The sequence below is a fragment of the Carettochelys insculpta genome, chromosome 1 (genome assembly GCF_033958435.1).
Source record: "Carettochelys insculpta isolate YL-2023 chromosome 1, ASM3395843v1, whole genome shotgun sequence".
Lineage (NCBI taxonomy): Eukaryota > Metazoa > Chordata > Testudines > Carettochelyidae > Carettochelys > Carettochelys insculpta.
The window spans coordinates 182864503-182884835 of NC_134137.1; the positions used below are offsets into that span (position 1 = coordinate 182864503).

Sequence of the window (20333 nt, forward strand, 5' to 3'; positions counted from 1 at the left end):
GCCTACCTCCAAGTGCCAGAAGCTGGGACTGGACAACAAGGGATAGATCACTTGATAATTGTGTGATTCCGTTTGTTCCCTCTGATGTCTCTGACACTGGCCACTGTTGGAATACAGTACACTGCGCTAAATGGACCATTGGTCTGATATACTATGGCCATTCTTCTCTTCTTACATGTATGGAGAATCTGAATAGCCCCTCTCAAGATACCGAGTGATGAGCTGTAAAAAAGGACTCCAAGGGCTAATCCTGTTTGTGCACAGCCTCCCTGACTAGGTTCTCAGAATGATAAGATTGATTGGGCCAATGGTTACTTTTGGCTGCTGTGGAATCCCCAGTATCTTTCCTACTGAGGCAAGAGTAATAAAGGGTTGTTATCCTTGTTGTGTGACTCCAGGGCAGCAGAACTATACTTGGCATTTCCTGATTGAGAAACTTGCACTCCAGTAAATGGCAGTTGCTTGGCAGGGAACATGTGTTTCAAAGCCCAGTGAGTTGAGAGAGTGTGGGGACAGTGTGGGTCCTGCCCAAGGTCCTTAGACACCATTTGACTTGCTCTTTCTTTATAAAGAATTAATTTAGATGCAACTGAAAGTCTCATTACACGCTGCAGAGATGAAATCACTGATACTTACTTCTAAAGTATTAGACATGCTGTGGAATAGCATCTCTGATACTAGAGACTGTCCAGCGTGTGCCAGGAGTGAGATTCCCCCACTAACAGCTGAAGTTGCTCAGAGCTGTGTTATGTGGTAGGCCTTGCAGGTATCTCAGCAATTGGACAGCAAAGTAGCCAGTGAAAAAGTGAAGTGAGCAGCCAGAATGTGGTTAGAGGAGAGCCACAGCAAGTGGTCAGCAGGGCGACTGGCAGAGAAGGCTAGAGCAGTAACTGGCAGAGGTGCAGTGGCAGGGTGGCTGGCAGAGAGGGGCAGCATATGAATGTCAGAGCAGTAGAGCAAGTAAGGTGCCTCCTTACCTTCCCCACCTGCTTTTCACCCAGGGTGGGAGGTGAACTTTGCAGAAACATCTCTGAACTCTGGATCTGTACTGACTAAGGACAGCAACTGGGAAGGGACAGAGAAGGGACGGGCACATTAAAGGGACTTTTGGGTTGCTGGACTTAAGCGGGGAAGGGCACTGCCCAACTTACATAGGAGTGGGTCCTTTGTTCATGGTTTATGTTTGTGAACTCTGTTCATTATGTTTTCCCAGATTACTTTTATTTTTTTATTAAAAGCTTTTGCTGTGCTCAGACTCTGTGCTTGTGGTGAAGTACTGCCTCTTAGATGCAATCAAGGGGTGTTGCGCAATTGTTCCTGGTCACTGGGTGGGGGCTCAAGATGGTTTTGTGCTGTATACTTAAACTGGATCCCCTTGGTACTGCACCCAGCCCTTGTTTCTGCCAGCTCTGACTGGCAGAAGTGTTATGTACATAAGGAACTTTTCCACTCATCACTTTTTCTATAAAATCTGACTTAAATTTACCAGTGACTTTATAAATGACGCAAGTCTATTACAATTTTATGCTAATCTAACTCTACTGATTTCAATAGCATTAGTCTGCATAAATTCACAAGTTCATGATTTTATGTAAGGCAATGGAAGAGAGTTTCATTATTTTTATAAGAACAATTGTCCATGAATACATTCTTCCCTATTCAGGGGAAAACAGGAACACCCAATGGAAGTAGAAAGCGTAACCGAGAGGAGGAGCCAGATGGAACAAAATACACCAGGGGAAGAGACTGGAGAGACATAGTACAGAGACAAATAACTTGGGTGTCTAATATTGGACACGTGCATCTTTAGTCAGGAATCTAAATATCCATTTCAGGCATTAGGTGCTTAGGAAATCTCTAAATATGGAGCATATCTATTAATCACGTAAGTTTAAAAATTGAGATCTTAAGCAGTGGAGTCACCTTTCATAGAAAGCCCTCTCAGAAAAACTAGCCTTGAGAACCCCTGCGAATGTTGAATTACACAAATATGGCAGCCTCTGGCTGCCGGTGCTCCCTGCCTGAAGTCCCAGGAGAAGTGGCAGCTGCTGGTGCTGCTGCCCAGCACCCTGGGGAAAGCGGCAGCTGCCAGCACTCCCTGCTCAGGTCCCTGGGAAAGCAGCAGCAGCTGGCACTGCTGCCCAGGGCCCCGGGGGAAGTGACAGCTGCTGGTGCTCCTGGCCAGAGCCCTCGGGGAAGTGGCCACTTGTGGCCACTTGCGAATAATTGAATTTGTGAACCTTAGGTTCGCGAATATTGAGCCCCTACTGTATTGCTTCCCCACAGCAAAGTTTGAAATGCATAAAGCACATCCTCTCTCCCACAGAATCCATGAGTCTACTGTGGGGGAAGCAGGGTCGGACTCCACTTCAGCAAAACATGAACTCCTGTGTGTAAGTCCATCCTTATTCAGAAACGATCAGCCTTCAATGGTACTTAGCACATGCTTAAGTGTTTTGCTGAACTGTGCCCAAGGACAGCAGGCTGAAGAAAGCTGAACAATAGGGAGCTTTATTTACACCAGCTCTGCTTTGCTTGAGTAGCCTGGTAATTTCTGCATGTGGATTTATTTATTTAATTAACTGTAATATGTCAATACAATTCAATCTTTCTATCTAGTGTAGCCTGCTGTCAGAGGTGGAAAACGTATCCAAAAAGTTACTTCAGTAAAAGTACAGCTGCTTGAGGGGGATGTAATTAAGTACAAGTCATCAGTGTCCCTCTCTGGAAAACTACTTGAATAAAGGTATATACATACATCACATCTTCATTGTATTCAGGTATCCAGAAGTGGAAGCAGATTCACTTTTACTCAAGTAACTTTTTCGGTACTTTTTCCACGCTGAACTTTCTGAGGCTAGTGAGCACTAGAGGACTCCTAATAACGTCTTCCTGATGCAGCCCTTTAGAGCTGTGCTGTAGTTTGTTTTGGTTTCATACAAAGCAATTAATACTCTTTAGAATTTTTCCATTGCAGAGTAATGGAAAATGGAACTTTCAGAAATGTATTTATAGAACAAAGTTCTTCCTGTGACTTCACTAAGTAGATCAGAACACTGGAATGAAGATTTCTATTTTTTATAAAAAGCATTAAACTTTCATTTGTCAAAAGTGCTCTTTTGTAAGAATTGCTACAATGCACTAAATATTTGCAAATAGTGAGTTTAGGGCCAAATCCAGCAATCACTCAAGCCCATTCATTCAGTGTAATTACTTACAAGCTATGTCAGCACATGTATATGGGTTTGAAGGACTGTGGCCACAGAATGAAGCACCAACATTTATTAATCAGGTAGAATGAGAAAGATGCTCATCATAATTTATACTTTCCTGTTATTACAAAATATGTTTCTGACAGATAATAAAAAGAACGTCATCTGACCCAAAGCCTTTGATGAGTTCTTTTTGAATTGTCCCTGGTATTTTGAGATTTTGAGGAAGAAGGAAATGTTTAGGCAGTTCTTTAAAAAAAATGTTATGCACTAAACAGACCAAGTGGACTCCTTGTAGAATTTTTCCACTGTATATTTAGAATATTTTGTAAAGGGCTATTATTTATCCAACAGACTTAAATGCTTCCAGAGGCGCATTTTAACTCTGTTGTGAAAGTATACATTTAGAGAGTGTACTATATAAACTGGAAGTTGGCTGTAGCCGGCTTAAAAAGATTAGAGAAATAAGGTGGGTGAGGTAATCTTTTATTGGACCAACTTCTGTTGGTGACAAGAGCTTTGCAGGTGAGTTCTGAGAGGTCAGATCTGATTGTATTGTGAAAAGTGTTTGCCCAAGAGACATAGGGATAGGGAGTTTGGGTTTATTTCACAGGGAGAATTTGGTTCAGTAAAAGACACGGCCTCACACACAGTCTCTCTGGTATCCGAGAGCCATCAGAGGTAGTACAACACTGCCAACAATATGTTTAAAATTAAAAAATAGGCAATTTGGATGTAAAGTAGCAATGATAGATTATCTGCGTAACTTTGTTTTTAAATGCCACCAAGCAGCAAAGATAATCATACACAGCACTTTCTAATCCAGAGAGCTCAGTGTGTTTTACACAGAAAAATAAACATTGCTATTTCCATTTTACACAGGGTAAACTGATCAACAGAAAAGTGCGATAACTCGTCCAGGGTCACATAGGACTGGCTGCAGAGCTGGGAATAGAACACAGGTTTCCTGACTCCTATTCATTGCTGTAGCCACTCAAAAATATTGCCTTGCTCAAATTAGGCCTCTGTGCTGCAGAAAATATTCTCAGCCTTCTGCGATAGCATACAAGGGTAGCAATTTGAAGAAAGGCAAACATACCATCATACATTACACCAGCCTTCCCACCAGAATCCTGCATTCTTGGCTCACCCCTCTTACTGTACCTCCTTCTGCCCTATAAATCCTCGGGGTCCACCCCTGTTCTTCATATTCTGACAGGGAGGATGAGGACAGCTTCTGTTATTGTCCACCCCTTCCCCCGTCATCTATTTGGTGATAGCAGAAAAGAGAAGTTACTCACCTGTGTAGTAACGATGGTTCTTCGAGATGTGTCCCCATGGGTGCTCCACAGTAGGTGTCGGGCTTGCCCCAGCGCCGCAGATCGGAAATTTCCAGCAATCTCCGTTGGGTCGCGCATGCGCCGATGCGCATCAGTCCTTCGCGCGCTTACGGTCATGTGCATGATTCGGTCCCCGCCAGTTCCTGATCAACCGCTCCGGATGCTTCTGAAGAACACGAAACAGAGCTCCGAAGTGGGGAGGAGCGGGTGGGTAGTGGAGCACCCACCGGGACACATCTCAAAGAACCATCGTTACTACACAGGTGAGTAACTTCTCTTTTTTCTTTGAGTGGTCCCTGTGGGTGCTCCACAGTAGGTGACTACCCAGCAGTGACCCCAAAAAAGGAGGTGGGTACCTGATTTATGTGCAGCTTGCCCTTGAAAGGACTGCTGTCCACAGGCGTGTATCCTCATCAAACACCCAGTGCATGGCATAGTGCTTGGCAAAGGTGTCGTAGGATGACCAAGTTGCCGCTCTGCAGATGTCTCTTAGTGCGATTCCCTTGAAGAAGGCTGTCGATGCCGCCATCGCTCTAGTGGAGTGAGCCCTGGGCGGAACTAGCAGAGGGGTCTTGTGAAGCTCATAACACAGTCTTATGCAGGATACGATGTGGTTTGAAATCCTTTGTGAGGATAGGCTTTCCCCTTTCGACCTGGGTGCGAGGGACACCAGGAGTCTGTCCGTTTTCCGGAAGGGCTTAGTCCTGTCTATGTAAAAGGCCAACGCCCTCCTCACATCTAGTGAGTGCAGCCATGCCTCTTTGCTGGAGTTGTGAGGCTTAGGATAAAACAAGGGTAATACTATTGGTTCGTTAATGTGGAACTCTGAGGAAACCTTTGGAACGAAGGCTGGGTGTAATCGTAAGATCACCGCTTCCTTTGAGAACACTGTGCAGGGCGGCGTCACCGTTATTGCTGCAAGTTCGCTCACCCTACGGGCTGACATAATTGCAAGAAGAAAGGTTGTCTTCATGGTAAGTAACGGGAGGGGGACCGTGGCCAGTGGCTCAAAGGGTGGTCCCGACAGCATGTGGAGGACCAAGTCCAAACTCCATGACGGCGGTAGCGGTTTCTGAGGGGGGTATAGGTTTGCCAACCCCTTTAGGAGCCGAGTGACAACCGGATGAGCGAATATGGTTGGCCCTTCCTCTTTGTGTTGAAAAGCTGATATAGCCGCGAGATGGACCTTTAGTGAGGATAGGGAGAGTCCGTCTTGTTTGAGCTCCAGCAGGTAGTCTAGAATTACAGTTATAGGGACGTCCAGAGGAGCTAACTGCTTGGAAGAGCACCAGGAGGTAAATCGCGTCCACTTCTTCTCGTAAGTCCTTCTGGTGGAGGTCCTCCGACTGCACTCCAGGACTTGTTTCACTCCCTCCGAACACATGCTCTCTAAGGCGCTGAGCCATGGATTAGCCATGCCTGTAAGCGGAGTCCTTGAGGATGTGGATGCACTATGGACCCCCAAGCCTGCGTGAGAAGGTCCGGTACTGCTGGTAGGGGAAGTGGCTGGCGGCATGCCACGCGCAGGAGCAGAGGGAACCATTGCTGTCGGTCCCAGTTTGGGACTATGAGTATCATGTGTGCTCTCTCCCTTTTGGCTTTCTCCAAAACCTTGTGGATGAGTGTTGCGGGACGGAACGCGTAGAGTAGAGGGTCCTTCCATGGGATCATGAAGGTGTCCCCCAAGGATCCCTGTCCTATGCCCGCTCTGGAGCAATACTGGGGGCATTTCTTGTTGTTGTGAGTGGCAAATAAATCGATTTGGGGAAACCCCCATTTGTGAAACACTCGTCGGAGCAGGTCGGAACGGATCTGCCACTCGTGCGTGAGCACAAAGCGTCTGCTGAGTTGGTCCGCCTTTATGTTGTGGGCACCCGGTAAGTATGAGGCTTTTAGGGTTATATTGTTGGCAATGCACCAGTTCCACAACCAGACAGCCTCCGTGCAGAGTGCATGAGATCTGGCCCCTCCTTGTCGGTTAATATAAAACATGGTGGAGGTGTTGTTGGTATTTATCCCGACTACTTTGCCGTGCAGGTAATTTTGAAAACGCCTGCACACATTGAACACTGCTCTGAGCTCTAGTATGTTTACATGCAGTGTCTTTTCCATGGGGGACCATAACCCTTGAGTAACTTCGTTGCCGATGTGCGCTCCCCATCCCGTATGGGATGCATCTGTCGTGAGAAAAATGGTAATTTGCAGTTGGCGAAAAGGCACCCCTACTAGTAAGTTCTTGGGGTCTGCCCACCATGCCAGTGACCTTTGCACCTCCATTGTGGGCGATACTGCCCTGTGGATGGTATGGGCTATTGGTTTGTAAACGCTTGCCAACCAATGCTGCAGGCCTCACATGTGCAGCCTGGCGTTCTGTACCACAAACGTGGTGGTCGCCATGTGCCCCAACAGTTGTAGACATGTTAGGATTGGGACCATGGGGCTGTACGTTATTACTTGTACCAGGGATTTGATGGCGTGGAAACGGGCATCGGGCAGGTATACCCTTGATGTAGTAGAGTCTATGCGCGCCCCTATAAACTCTATATTTTGCATGGGCTCGGTCTTTGACTTCGAGAGGTTGATGATTAGGCCCAACGAGGTAAATGTGTTTGTAGTGATGTGTATCATGCGTAAGACGTCTGCTTTTGAGGTCCCTTTCAGCAGGCAGTCGTCTAGGTATGGAAAAATGAAGACACCTTGTCTGTGTAGGTACGCTGATACTACCGCCAGCATTTTGGTAAAAACTCTGGGTGCTGAAGAGAGAAAGAACGGAAGAACTCTGTATTGGAAAATGCTCCCTGCATACTGTGAACCGGAGAAAATGTCTGTGTGCCGGATGAATTGCTATATGAAAATATACGTCCTGTAAGTCGAGGGCTGCAAACCAGTCTCCATCATCCAGTGCCGTGATTATGGAAGCAATTGTAGTCATTTTGAAACACTGATTGCGCAAATACCGGTTGAGGGCCCGTAAATCCAGGATTCGCCTCCAGCCTCCTGCCTTTTTCTCTGTCAGGAAGTACCGTGAGTAGAAGCCTTTCCCTTGGAATTGTTCTGGTACTCTCTCCACCACCCCTATGAACATGAGGTGGTCCACTTCCTGTTTTAACTTTGTGTGGTGAGAGGGGTCCTTGAAAAAGGACCTGGTGGGAGGTTTCGGTGGTGGCAGTGATTGGAAGGGGATCATGTACCCTGTGGCTATAATCTCCAATACCCATCTGTCTGTGGTGATGCTTTGCCATTGAGAGTACAACGGTTTGAGCTGATGGTGAAACGTGTTGAGATTGGTACCGAGAGACGGTCTTGATCTTGCAGTCCCCGACGTACCCGTCAAACCTGCTGTCTCAGGGTTTGCCCAGAGGGTGCGCGACCCTGCTGGGGGCGACGTCTAGGGGCCCTGTACTGCTGTTGCTGTTGGTGGCGCCCCTGGTCATACTCCCGTTGATATTGAGTACGCTGTGGCTGGTAAGCGCAACGCCTTTGCTGTGGGTAAAACTTCTTCCTCCTGTACGGGGGGGCGTGTATATACCCAGGGTCCTAAGTGTGGCTCTTGAGTCCTTGCTGGAGTGTAGGACTGAGTCGGTTGAGTCTGCAAATAACTTCTGCCTATCAAAAGGAAGATCTGCGATTTTTAATTGCAGATCTCTGGGAGTCCCAGACGTCTGGAGCCACGATTCCTTACGCATTACTACCGCGGTGGCTGTGGAACGAGCCGCTGTGTCCGCTACATCCAAGGCAATTTGAACTCCTGCTCGTGAGGCTGCGTAGCCCTCTTGGATGATCACTTTGAGGACCGGCTTCTTGTCCTCTGGAAGAAAATCCATGAGGGACGTAAGTCTGGAATAATTGTCAAAATTGTGGTTCGACAAGTGAACAGCATAATTTGCCATCCGCAGCAGTAAGGTAGATGAGGAGTAGACCTTTCTGCCAAGTAGGTCTAATTTCCTTGTGTCCTTATCTGATCCCCCGACCTATATTGGGGCGTCTTGGCTCTATGTTGCGACGATTCGACCACCAGGGAATTCGGCTGTGGATGGCTAAACAGAAATTCCATGCCTTTTACTGGGACAAAATACTTCTTATCTGCCCTCTTATTTGTAGGAGGGATGGAAGCCAGAGTCTGCCTTATGTTGGTGGCCGATTCCATAATCGCTTCATCTAATGGGATGGCGATCTTGGATGAAGCCGGGGGTCTCAGATTTTTCAGGAGCTTATGATGTTTCTCCTGCACCTCTGCTACTTGAACGTCCTGTGTTTGTGCTACCCTCTTGAACAATTCTTGAAACTGTTTAAGGTCGTCCGGGGGAGAGAGATCCCCAGGGACAACTGCCTCATCTGGGGAGGATGAGGAGGCGTCGCTATGATACATCTCCTCTAAATCTTCAGGTTCCTGACTCTGTTTGTATGTTTGTTCTTTTGAGGGGTCTGGATGGGGGTCCAGGTCCTTTGGAGCACTCTCTGGCTGGGAAAGCTGCAATGTTCCCTCAGGGTGAGACTGTGTGCTGGGGTGTTGGCGAGGCGTGGACGGGGATCTACCCCGAGATCCAGACCCCCTGTGCCCGTGTCCCGTATGGTAAGGACGGCCATAACAACAGGGGCAAGGGCCCGGTGATGGGGACCTGGACCACGACCGGAAAGGGTAGATGTGACGCGTGGAAGGGCATGATCGCTGAGATGATATTGACAATGGCGGGGATCCTCTGTGATAGTATTCATAGGGATCCCTGCTGGAGGTTGGTGAAAGATGTCTGAGCCAGGGGGATGGTGGTTGAAGGAACAGAGATGGAGGTCTAAGGCAGGCTGTTGGAGTTGCTGCCCGGTGTATCTTGGGGGGAGAGCGAGGTGATAATGGCAACGCAATGACCTCTGGAGGACGACTGCGGTGCCGGGTCTTGGTCTTCGCTTTTCCCCGTTCCTGAGTTGTAGGTGTTCCCACCAGTGCCGGGGACCTCGGCACTGTAGTCGGTGCCGCGCTCGGTTCCGTTGCTCGCGCTGCCGTGCTCGGTTCCGCTGTGCGCGGTGCCATGCGGGTAGTCTCCTCCGGCACCGTTGGGCTCCGCCGGGTACCCTCGCTCTGGTGCCGTCGGTGACGCAAGGCTCGGAGCTGTGGGAGCCGGTGCCACCAATTCCGGCGCCTGCAGGGCCCTCGGTGCTGACTCCTTAACGGTCAGAGGCCCTTGCACGGGTACATGAGCCACGGCCTTCCCGCTATGAGAAGCCAGCGGGCTTGGGCCCTGTGCTCCTCTCGTCCCGCTCATGGAAGTTACTGGCAGGGATCGAGCTGGTGAAAGCCTCTTCTTTTTCTGCACAGAGGAGGTTAGGGAAGCTGCCTTCCTCTTGTGCGACCCCGAGGATCCCTCCTTGTGAGGCTTCTCCGATGGTCCAGGCTGGAGGGCCTTATCAAACAGGAACATTTTCAGCCTCATTTCCCTGTCCTTTCGGGCTCTAGCCGTAAGCTTAGAGCAGTGAGGACATTTCTGAGGGACGTGGGCTTCCCCGAGGCAACAGATACATTTGATATGCCCATCTGAGGCAGGCATAGCCTCACGGCATGAGTCACATTTCTTAAACTCCGGCGAGGACATTGCTCGAACGTTAAAGTCTTTGAGTGCTAATAGAGCACTTAACAGTTATTCAGTCCAGTAACAGATAACAGACAACGTTCGGGGCCTCAAGATAGCAGACCCGCCTGAGGCAGCCACCTCTGTACTTTTCCTTGCTCTCTTTTCTAACTATATACACATCTAACATAAACAACTTCAACTATAATAACTAAGCTATCAACTAATAACTATTAACAGTAAGTAAATCAGATTTTATCTTTCTCAGGCATTGGAGCCGGAATGGATTCCATCTGCAGCTGTTGGCGGTTAAGAAGGAACTGGCGGGGACTGGATCGTGCACGTGACCATAAGCGCGCGAAGGACCGACGAGCATCGGTGCATGCGCAACCCGATGGAGACTGCTGGAAATTTCCAATCTGCGGCGCTGGGGCAAGGCCGACACCTACTGTGGAGCACCCACGGGGACCACTCGAAGCAGGACAATAATTGAGCTTTCTCCAGATCAATGGCACTCTGGCATCATTTCCTTCATTGAGAGAAGAAAGCTAAGGAAATATCATTGGACAACATAGCCACTTTGAAAATCTTCCCAGTTTCTATAAGGAAAGCCCCTGGCTTTGCATTTAAATGTCACAGGATGCCTGCTGTCATTCACTGGAACCTGAGTTCTCCTGGGAAAGATATCTGAAGCAGCCATCAAAATCAAAACTGTCATCATTCTGCAGCTACTCTAGAAGGTATTGACCTCAAGAACAGCTAGCTCTTTGACTGTTAAACTCCTGAGTTTCCACAGACCAAAATAAATGATCTGATTTTAACCTTGCCACCACAAATGACAGCCCCAAAGCCATCTTACTGAGCAGCAAGGCAATACCGCCATCACTGCAGCAGCTTCTAGGCTGAAAGTGTGGCTGAGACAAAGGGAGCCTGGCTGCGACATTTACACCCTGATATTCCCTGATTGCCGTAGTGGGAGCTGTTGACCAAATAGCCTAAGTGAGGGTAACCTTCAGGATATTCTAATTCAGTAGTTCTTAACCAGGAGCCCCAGGCATCTTGGAGAAATGGACACAAACAGATTTCAGGTGCCAGGCTGGGACCCAGGCCAGGAAGCCAAAGAAGACAGAGGTTCCAAGCCCAAGACCCAGGGCTTAAGTTGAAGTCTGAGCAATTTAGCTTAACGGGGCCCTCTGCGGTGTGTGGCCCAGGCAATTGTCCTGCTTGGTAACCCCTAATGCTAGGCCTGCCTTTTCTACATAGAAAACCATGCAATGGCCCTGGAGAACAATGGAGTTTTTAATAGCATGCTGGATGGCACCTCAGAAAGAATAAGGTTAAGAACTCCTGCTCTAAAATTGTGCTAGAGACTGACCTGGGACCAGGATGGACTAAGCTTAAGCATAGAAGTGAAATGCAAGACAAACCTTTGTATCTCAGCCCTTTCTTGCTGCTTCACTGAATGATTTGAGGCTGCAGTGAAGTATCTTGTCTGGAGCCTATCTTGGACTGGATATGGACCTTAAACCATCTCACAGAGTATAGGCACAAACTTTCTCTCATTGAAATCAGCAGTGCAACTCCTGTTCACTCCAATGGCAGCAGAATGAGCCCTGCTAGGGCATGGACACAAATAATTGAAAATAAAAAGCCTGTAAACTGCTACAATGGCCACATTTTGCTGCACTGTGTTGAAAATTCAAACCAATCTCTCCATGCAAATGTGCAGTCCCATTAAATTTTTAGACGTTGGATGTGCGCCACTGAAACACTCACAGTAACTTAACTATGGCTGTACAAACATATTCCAATTTTTTTTTTATCTAGTCTACATAGTATAGAATTAGTTTAAAATAAAAATAAACGTTTACCTGAAGTTGCTGTTCCAGTTCTGGAAAAGCCAAAGGAAAGGTGTTTTCAGGAGGAGTATCATCTAAAATGTAAACACACATTGTGAAAGATAACTTACTTATAAAGGCATTTCACCTGCTCATTTGACACAGTATGACATGCATGTTGTCCCTTATATGCTGATCCTGAAAACACAGGATGCACTTAACTTGGTATGTTTGCATAGTCCTACTGAACTCAGTGGAACTACTCTCGGGCGTAAAGTTAAGACTTTGTAGAACTGGAGCCTTATTTTGTGTTACAATCATTTAAACAGAGTCACACTTCTAGAATGTATTATAGTGCAATAAAATCAATCAGTAAATGCAGACAATTTCTCTCGTTTGCTTCTCAATTACAGTACAAATAATTTAGGTTTCTCTTACACACCCATTTCTTCACCAAGGTTTTGACTTCATTAAAGAGAGTTCATCACCTTCCAGAGAGGCTACCTTAGCACATCATAATCTAATTATAGGTATGACTTCTAAACAGTCTTGAAAATGACTTTTCTACTATGGTATACGAGGGTTAAAATAACAATCTGAGAAAGTTTCTCCCCTGTAGTAAATAAAATACCCATCAAACACATCACAAGTTTTTTTGTGTAGCTACAAAGGAATGATACAGCACAGATAGCAGCAGTGAAAGCTTCTCCATATTGCTTTACTTATGTGTCTTTACTTTGACCTGGAAGGACCTACCTGAAGGGATGAGGTTAATTCATTCATTATGCTCAATCAAATCAAGGATTTTTTAACATAGGTTTCCAAACAGGTGTAAATGAATCCCAATCATGCCAGTTTTGGAGTGTAAACCCCTGCTCATTAAAATCTAGATTGTGAATAGAAATGTGAATCATACTTAGAGTCAACATCACACTAAAGCTCTGTCTACACTACATCACAATTTTGAAAGGAACCCTTTTGAAATGCACTTTTTGAAAGAACAGCCTTTGAAATTGTGCATTCAAACACACAAAGCCAAAATCCCCTATTTTGAAAGAGCAGCCAGCATTTCAAAAAAGAACGTCTACAGAGCCACGGCCGCTCTTTCAAAATAAGGGGCCAGGAAACACCATGGACAGAGTCACTTGGCTGCCAAGATCTTCCAGGGCCTGCAGCCCTTAAAGGACCCTGCCCAACACTCACACCCTGAATATGCTCCAGGCTGCAAGGCTTGCCGCAGCACTGCAGACCCTGTGCAGGGACCTGAGCTGTATCAGGGGCACCAAGCCTCCCCAGCACCTCCTTGATGGGAGTTTATCCAGGCCATGGCCAACCTGCTGGCTGTGCTGCTTGCGGCTCTCCTCCAGCAGCACTGGAAGGCCAGTCACATAGGCCCCTGCTGTGGGCTGTCAGCCAGGCTACTTCAACAGCCCCTAACCCCACTGATTCGACGATGCTGGGTGTACCCCACCACCATCGAGTGGTGGGACTGCCTCATGCTGGGGGAATGGGCCTACAACCAGTGGCTGCAAAACTTCAGGATGACCAGGCAGACCTTCGAGGAGCTGTCCCACTGGCTTGCCTCAGCCCTCCAGCACCATGACATCAGGATGCGGCCCATGCTCCTTTTGCAGAAGAGGGTAGCAATAGCCACCTGGAAGCTGGACACCGCAGACAGCCACCAGTCTGTCGGCCATAAGTTTGAGGTAGGCAAGGCCATCACTGGGGCAGTCCTGCTTCAGGTAAGCCTGGCTCAGGGCACAATGGGGAGGGGGACAACAGGCCAGGGGCCATGCAGAGAGGACCTGCAAGAGGCCATGGACTGGGGGACCCTGCAAGGGGCTGGGGAAAGGGGCCCTGAAGAGGCCCGGGAGAGGGATCCTGCAGGGGCCCAGGGACCACCTGGCCATGCACTCATGGAGGTGTTTGTCTTCCGTGGGGGCACAGGGCTCCTGGCTACTAGCCACTGGCACGGGGGAAGTGGCAATTTCTTCCCTGCTGTTGGGAGGAGGGTGTGCAGCCGAGAGCTCATGCTCGCCTTGCTTCTAGTACACTCTCAGCTTCCTGCCATGGGTCACTGGGTGCGTATTTCCTTAAATGTAGCCAGCATTGACCATAAAGCCCTGCCTGGGGCGGCCATAGCGTCTCCACGCTCCTGTAGGCTGCTGCCATAGCGGACCTGCTATTTCAAAAGAGCAGACCGCAGAGTGTTTACACACTCATATTTTGAAGTTACACTTCGAAATAGGGTGTTATTCCCAATACAGGAATACGGGAATGCAAGAACGACTTCGAAATGTGGCCCCATTACTTTGATCCCAATTTCAAAGTAGCCTATATTGTGTATAGATGCATCATGATGCTTTTCGAAAGAAGGCCTTATTTCAAAATTATTTTCGAAATAAATTGCTAGTGTAGACATGGCTTAACAGTCTCAGAGGGAAAGCCGTGTTAATCTGTAGGTTCACAAAAAACAAGCAGCCCTGTAGCATCTTAAAGACTAACACATTTATTCATTAAGTAATGAGCTTTTGTGGGTAAGACCTGCTTACCCCATTCTTTCCCACGAATGCTCATTACCTGATATATAAATATGTTAATCCTTAAAGGTGTTAAAGGACTACTTGTTTCTTTGTCACACTACCAGTTTTAGATTGGATTGCACTATTTATTATGAATCGTGTTACACATCTTCGTTACTAACTTGTCTTCAGTCTATTGTTTGCAATAGTACAATTAAACCACAGTTGTTTACACAGTAGAATGCTGAGGCAGAATTTTGCAAGCTGCTCTGTGCTGGCAGACCCCTGTGCTCCCACAGAGTCTCACTGAATCAATAGGATTTTCTGGACTGCCTCATCTGCTCACAGAATATCTTGCCAGATATTTTGTACCCCTGTATCCTACTTCTAAGGGTCATGGAGGACAGTGATTGTGGTGGGGGATAGGCAAAATAAGCAACCTTGTTTTATGCAGAGTATCTACTGACTAGCATATAGTCAAAACCTCGCTTTAACTAACACAGAGTTGGAATCCAGGGCAGTGAGCTGGCCTTACCATGACTCATACTGCACTGCACACAGGACAGGATGCAAACAAACAAACACAAAAAAGTGAGGGCTACACTAAGGAAAATTGAAGTCGAGAAGAGGGCAACAACAAAAAGAGTCTATAGCAGTGCTTCTCAACCAGGGGTACGTGTACCCCTGGGGGTAGGCAGAGCTCTTCCAGAAGGTAAATTAACTCAGTGCTTCTCAACATTTTTATGAATAAAAAATTGAACTTATTTTATGTTCATCTAATTTTTCATCCTTTTTGGACAATCATAAGTATGAGGGCAAGTTTATTGTGTATAGGCTACTTCTTCCAACTAACTGTTATGATTAAGTTGTTTAAAAAAATGTGTTGCAATGGTAGAAAAAAATTGTGCATCTGAAAATTGTAGGTACTTGGGCGTACCTATAGTTTCTTTTAAAGGGGGTACTTAATAAAAACAGTTGAAAACACTGGTCTATAGGTACCACATAAGTAATCAATTATTAATATTCTGAGCTCAGCTTACATTAATATTAAAAAAGCTCATTACTACCTACCCACGAGGTTTCTCGTACAAGATATTTAAGTTTTTCACTTGTATAAAGTAACTCCACATCAGTGTGCAAGTGTTTACTTTTAAGCTGCTATTTCCTTCTTGTGCAAATTTTAAAAATAGACAAATATTCTAAAAGAAGAAAGATGAATCATGCCGCATAGCCAAGTGGAACGAAGGAATATGACTCAGTCAGACCAGTAGTACAGCTGCTCTGTGAACATTTGCATGAATAGCTGTAAAACACTTTGAAAGCAATATGGGATCAGAGTTGTAGAAAGTAGTTAAATTGATATTTGACAATTACACCATTACAAGTAGCAGTAAGAAAGACCGATCATTATTTTAATTTGCCAAAAACCTCAAAAATAAATGAAACAGGAACTGCTGTTATGTTTCAATGGCACTAGATTTTTAAAATACGTTCTATTTGAATGTTTATGACTATTTCAAAGTGTTAGAAGTGTTATATTACTAGCTGCAGCATAAAGAGAAGCAGCAAATTAAAAAATTAACCAAATACCTTAAATAAATTTTTAAAGGATGAAACTTAAAAGAGAAACAATTGCAGAGGAAATCCTTTTAATTGGCAGATGCTCTCCTCTTATTTTCTGAACACAAAGTGATTGAGTCAATGGTACTAAAAATAGAACTTATTGGTATCTGAACCATTATAGCATACCATAGTACATTTTATAAAGGGCCTGCCTTAGCATACACTCAACAGCTGAAAGGGCTTTTTTTTTTCTTTTTTGTCTGTCACACTAGGTTAAGACTTCTTTAAATCAACTTTTCTGAGCTGTTATAAATGGCAAAAACTTAAGTGGCAGCAATTTTATTGAATTCAGAAATTCATACACACCCCTCTAGACTAAAGCAAGGTTTAAAAAGCCAGTGCTCACCCTATCCACATATAGGCTACATCTATACGAGAGGGTTTTTACAGCAAAACCGGGCTTTTGTCGGAAAAACCCACATAGCGTTTACACACAAAATGTGCTTTGTCAACAGTTTGTTGACAAAACTCAGCACATCTGCCGGTAGCGTTAAACCTCTCTGCCTTTGGGTATAATGCCTTTCTCGACAGTTTCCTGTCAACAAAACAGCTGTGTAGATGCTCTGGGGCTCTTTTGTCAACGTACAGGGCTTCCAGTTCACCAGGCAACCCTGTTTGCCGATATTCTGGTCAGCCATTCTGTCAAGAGAGGGCTGAGCAGTCTGGCTGCTCTCTGCTGACAGAACGGATTGCTCTTTCAATCTGCTTTTATGTGTAGACGCAATCTGCAAACAGACGTTTTGCTGGGAAATCCCTTCTGAAAGTGACTTCTGTCAACAGAGGCTTCTTGGGCAGACATAGCCATTTAGTACAAGGTTGGGATTTTAAAAGGAGCCAAATGGGAGTTAGGCACCCAATTTCTAGTGATTTTCCATTGTTGCTTTGCTTCCTTTGAAAATCTCAGTTTGCGTGTAGTCCAACTCCAGCTAAAGTTGATGAGATTCTCCTTACCATTGGCTCGGAGTGGAAAACACAACATTACGCTGCTGCCTCATAAATATTTGTGTAGTGCACTGGCAATGAGTTTGTCGTATCTTTAAGTACTAATTCACATACAGAGATATGCTTATGCCACCTATATGTTGAGCAGCCTTTAAAAAAGGATACTACACACACTTGCTATTGCACTACATACACATCTATTTGTGGGGCAGCAGTGGAATGTTGTGTCTCAAGATTCCTGGTTTCTAAACCTGGCTCTAGGAGGGCAGTGTCTAGAGGCCAGAGCAGTATTTACAGACAGAGAAGTTCAGACATTGCTTGCTAAAAGGCACTGTGGCTAAATGACTGTGAGACTTGGCTCTGTCATATGAGAGCCCTTGGTTCTATTCCAGTTATGCCTGAAATGACCTTGTGCAGCCTCTTGGTTACCTTACTTGTAAAAGAGTAGAGGAAAAATAATTGCCTGCCCTTAGGATAGGAACATGAGGGGCTTGTTTAATAATAAGTGTTATGGACTTCACAAAAACATGAACAGTATTGTTGATCTTCCTGCATCGCATACTTTCTCCTAAGCTGAAAGAACTGTGGAAGGGGGAATGTGGCATACACCACGATCATTGCAAAACTGACAATTCATGTTAAAACTGGCATGCACATCCTCAATTGTAGTGAGCCTAGTATTAAAGAAGAAGAAAAGTAGTTTCTTGCTCTGTTTTGGCACTGGAGTAAGGGTGTAGGAGTTTCACGTGGCATTTTCTATCTAAGACTCAACTCTGAAGGATACAGGAGCAGGGCTATTTTTATTCCGGAATTCTGTGGAACAACATTCTGGCACCTTTTTTCTCAGTGCTGCCATTTTGTATGCAGCTCCGAGCTGCACAGGGTGGTTGCACTGTCCAATACACTCCTCATTTGTCACAGGCAAACAGGGAAGTGAGGTGTGGTGAATGCAACTCAGAAGAGCCACACATGTGGGGCGCCCATCCTGCCGCTCTATGCATGCACTCCACCACTTGGTGGGACAAGAATGGCAGCAGTGGAGGAGGCAGCACCTGTCCCCGTTTCCCTCGCATGGCTTCTGTGGCTCTAGCCAGGAGCCATGTGACTCCTGCCACCCGATGCAGTGCGTGCTGCCTTAGTGCCTGCAGCCAGGCATGGCTTCGAGGACCAGTTTGGCCTCAGGGTCTGGTGCAGCACCTGTGGCTCGCCCTGGCCTGGGAAGCGTGGTGCAACCCCAGTGGCTTGGTGCAATGCCTTCAACCCCAACTCCATCAGTAGCTCTAGTGAGTTGGGTTGAATTACGGGGTTGGGGTGGGCTGGGGTTCCTTGGTTCTGGGAGTTCCTGGTTCTGCAGCGGGGAGGGAGAGGGCATTGATTTAGGGATGGAAGAGGGGATGGGAGTGCCTGGTTCTGGGGGTGGGGGGCATTGGTTTAGAGCTGATATGGGGGCTGGGAGTGCCTGGTTCTGGGGGTGCCTGGCTCTGGGGAAGAGGAAGGGCACTAATTTAGAGCAGGGAGGGGGAGTTTTGGGTGCCTGGTTCTTGGGGGGAGGGCACTCACTTGAAGCAGGGAGGGGGCCTGGGAGGGGGGTTAAACTGGGGCAGTTTGGGGCTGCAGGGGGATAAGCCTGGGGGCAGTGGGGGAGTGGTTTGGGGCTTGAGCTCTGTCACCTCTTTTTTCTTTAAAAAGAAGAAAAAAAGCACTGTGTAGGAGTTTGGGCAAATATTTTTACAACAGAGAAGAACCTACAGTTTCTTGCTCTGCTTTGGCACTGAAAGAAAATCTCTAGGGCTACGTCTACACGTGCACCCAACTTCGAAATAGCTTATTTCGATGTTGCGACATCGAAATAGGCTATTTCGATGAATAACGTCTACACATCCTCCAGGGCTGGCAACGTCGATGTTCAACTTCGACGTTGCTCAGCCCAACATCGAAATAGGCACAGCGAGGGAACGTCTACATGCCAAAGTAGCACACATCGAAATAAGGGAGCCAGGCACAGCTGCAGACAGGGTCACGGGGCGGACTCAACAGCAAGTCGCTCCCTTAAAGGGCCCCTCCCAGACACACTTTCATTAAACAGTGCAAGATACACAGAGCCAACAACTAGTTGCAGACCCTGTATATGCAGCACGGACCCCCAGCTGCAGCAGCAGCAGCCAGAAGCCCTGGGCTAAGGGCTGCTGCCCACGGTGACCACAGAGCCCCGCAAGGGCTGGAGAGAGAGTATCTCTCAACCCCCCAGCTGATGGCCGCCATGGAGGACCCCGCTATTTCGATGTTGCGGGACGCGGATCGTCTACACGTCCCTACTTCGATGTTGAACGTCGAAGTAGGGCGCTATTCCCATCCCCTCATGGGGTTAGCGACTTCGACGTCTCGCCGCCTAACGTCGATTTCAACTTCGAAATAGCGCCCGACGCGTGTAGACGTGACGGGCGCTATTTCGAAGTTAGTGCCGCTACTTCGAAGTAGCATGCACGTGTAGACGCAGCTTAGGAGTTTTAGGAGATATTTTCTATGTGAAACCTAACTCTGAAAATATAAGAGTTTGGGCAAACAGAGCTTTGGGGCTAATATAAAGAATTTGAGCAGCGCAAACTAAATCAAACTAACCAACCTAAAGAAGTCTAATACAGTGAATTAATAGTAAAGTACCTGTGGCTTCTGTCAGAAAGGGTCGCTACCTAACTGGCAAAACAGTCACCCTAGATATAACTAAAAAGAAGAGAAAAAGGCACCAGGAGGTATCAGGACTAGTTGAGGAGCTCACCCTATTTGATCAATTGGTAGTGGAAAAAAACCTGTATCCATGGAAAGGGATGGTTCAGTAAGGAAAGCAGGATCAGGTCCAGACAACCAGGCAGTTAACAGACTGGAGAACAGGCTGGGAGCTCTGAAGGGGATAGTGACACAAGTAAGTAAAGATTTAAGTAGAGGCATCCCTGAGACAATACATGGGATGGTCATCTGGAAAAATAATAAAAAATTAGCTCTGCAAAGGATAGAGGAAATCAAGCAACAGAAATGTCAGAGGCAACAGCTACACTACACTAGAGAGTTTTTTGACATAATCAGAGTTTTGTCAACAAAACTCATGGAGCATCTACACATAAAATGCGTTTTGTCAACACTCCGACGACAACACTTGGCACGTCTAACAGTATTCTGCCTCTCATGATGAGGGATAACACCTTTGATAACAGTTTCTGTTGACATAAAAGCCATGTAGACGCTCCAGGGGCCCTCTGTTGACAGACAGGGCTTCCGGTTCACTAGGCAGCCCTGTTTG

The 20333-nt window shown here is 46.7% G+C and overlaps 1 protein-coding gene across 1 annotated transcript in view; it reads right to left on the bottom strand.

The window, feature by feature from the left end:
- MAP3K7CL (MAP3K7 C-terminal like) overlaps positions 1-20333 on the bottom strand; it is a 68948-nt gene that overhangs the window by 35272 nt on the left and 13343 nt on the right. The window contains exon 3 of the mRNA XM_074983451.1: positions 11985-12046. Coding sequence (XP_074839552.1) covers positions 11985-12046 — 62 coding nt within the window. The remainder of the gene's footprint in view (positions 1-11984; positions 12047-20333) is intronic.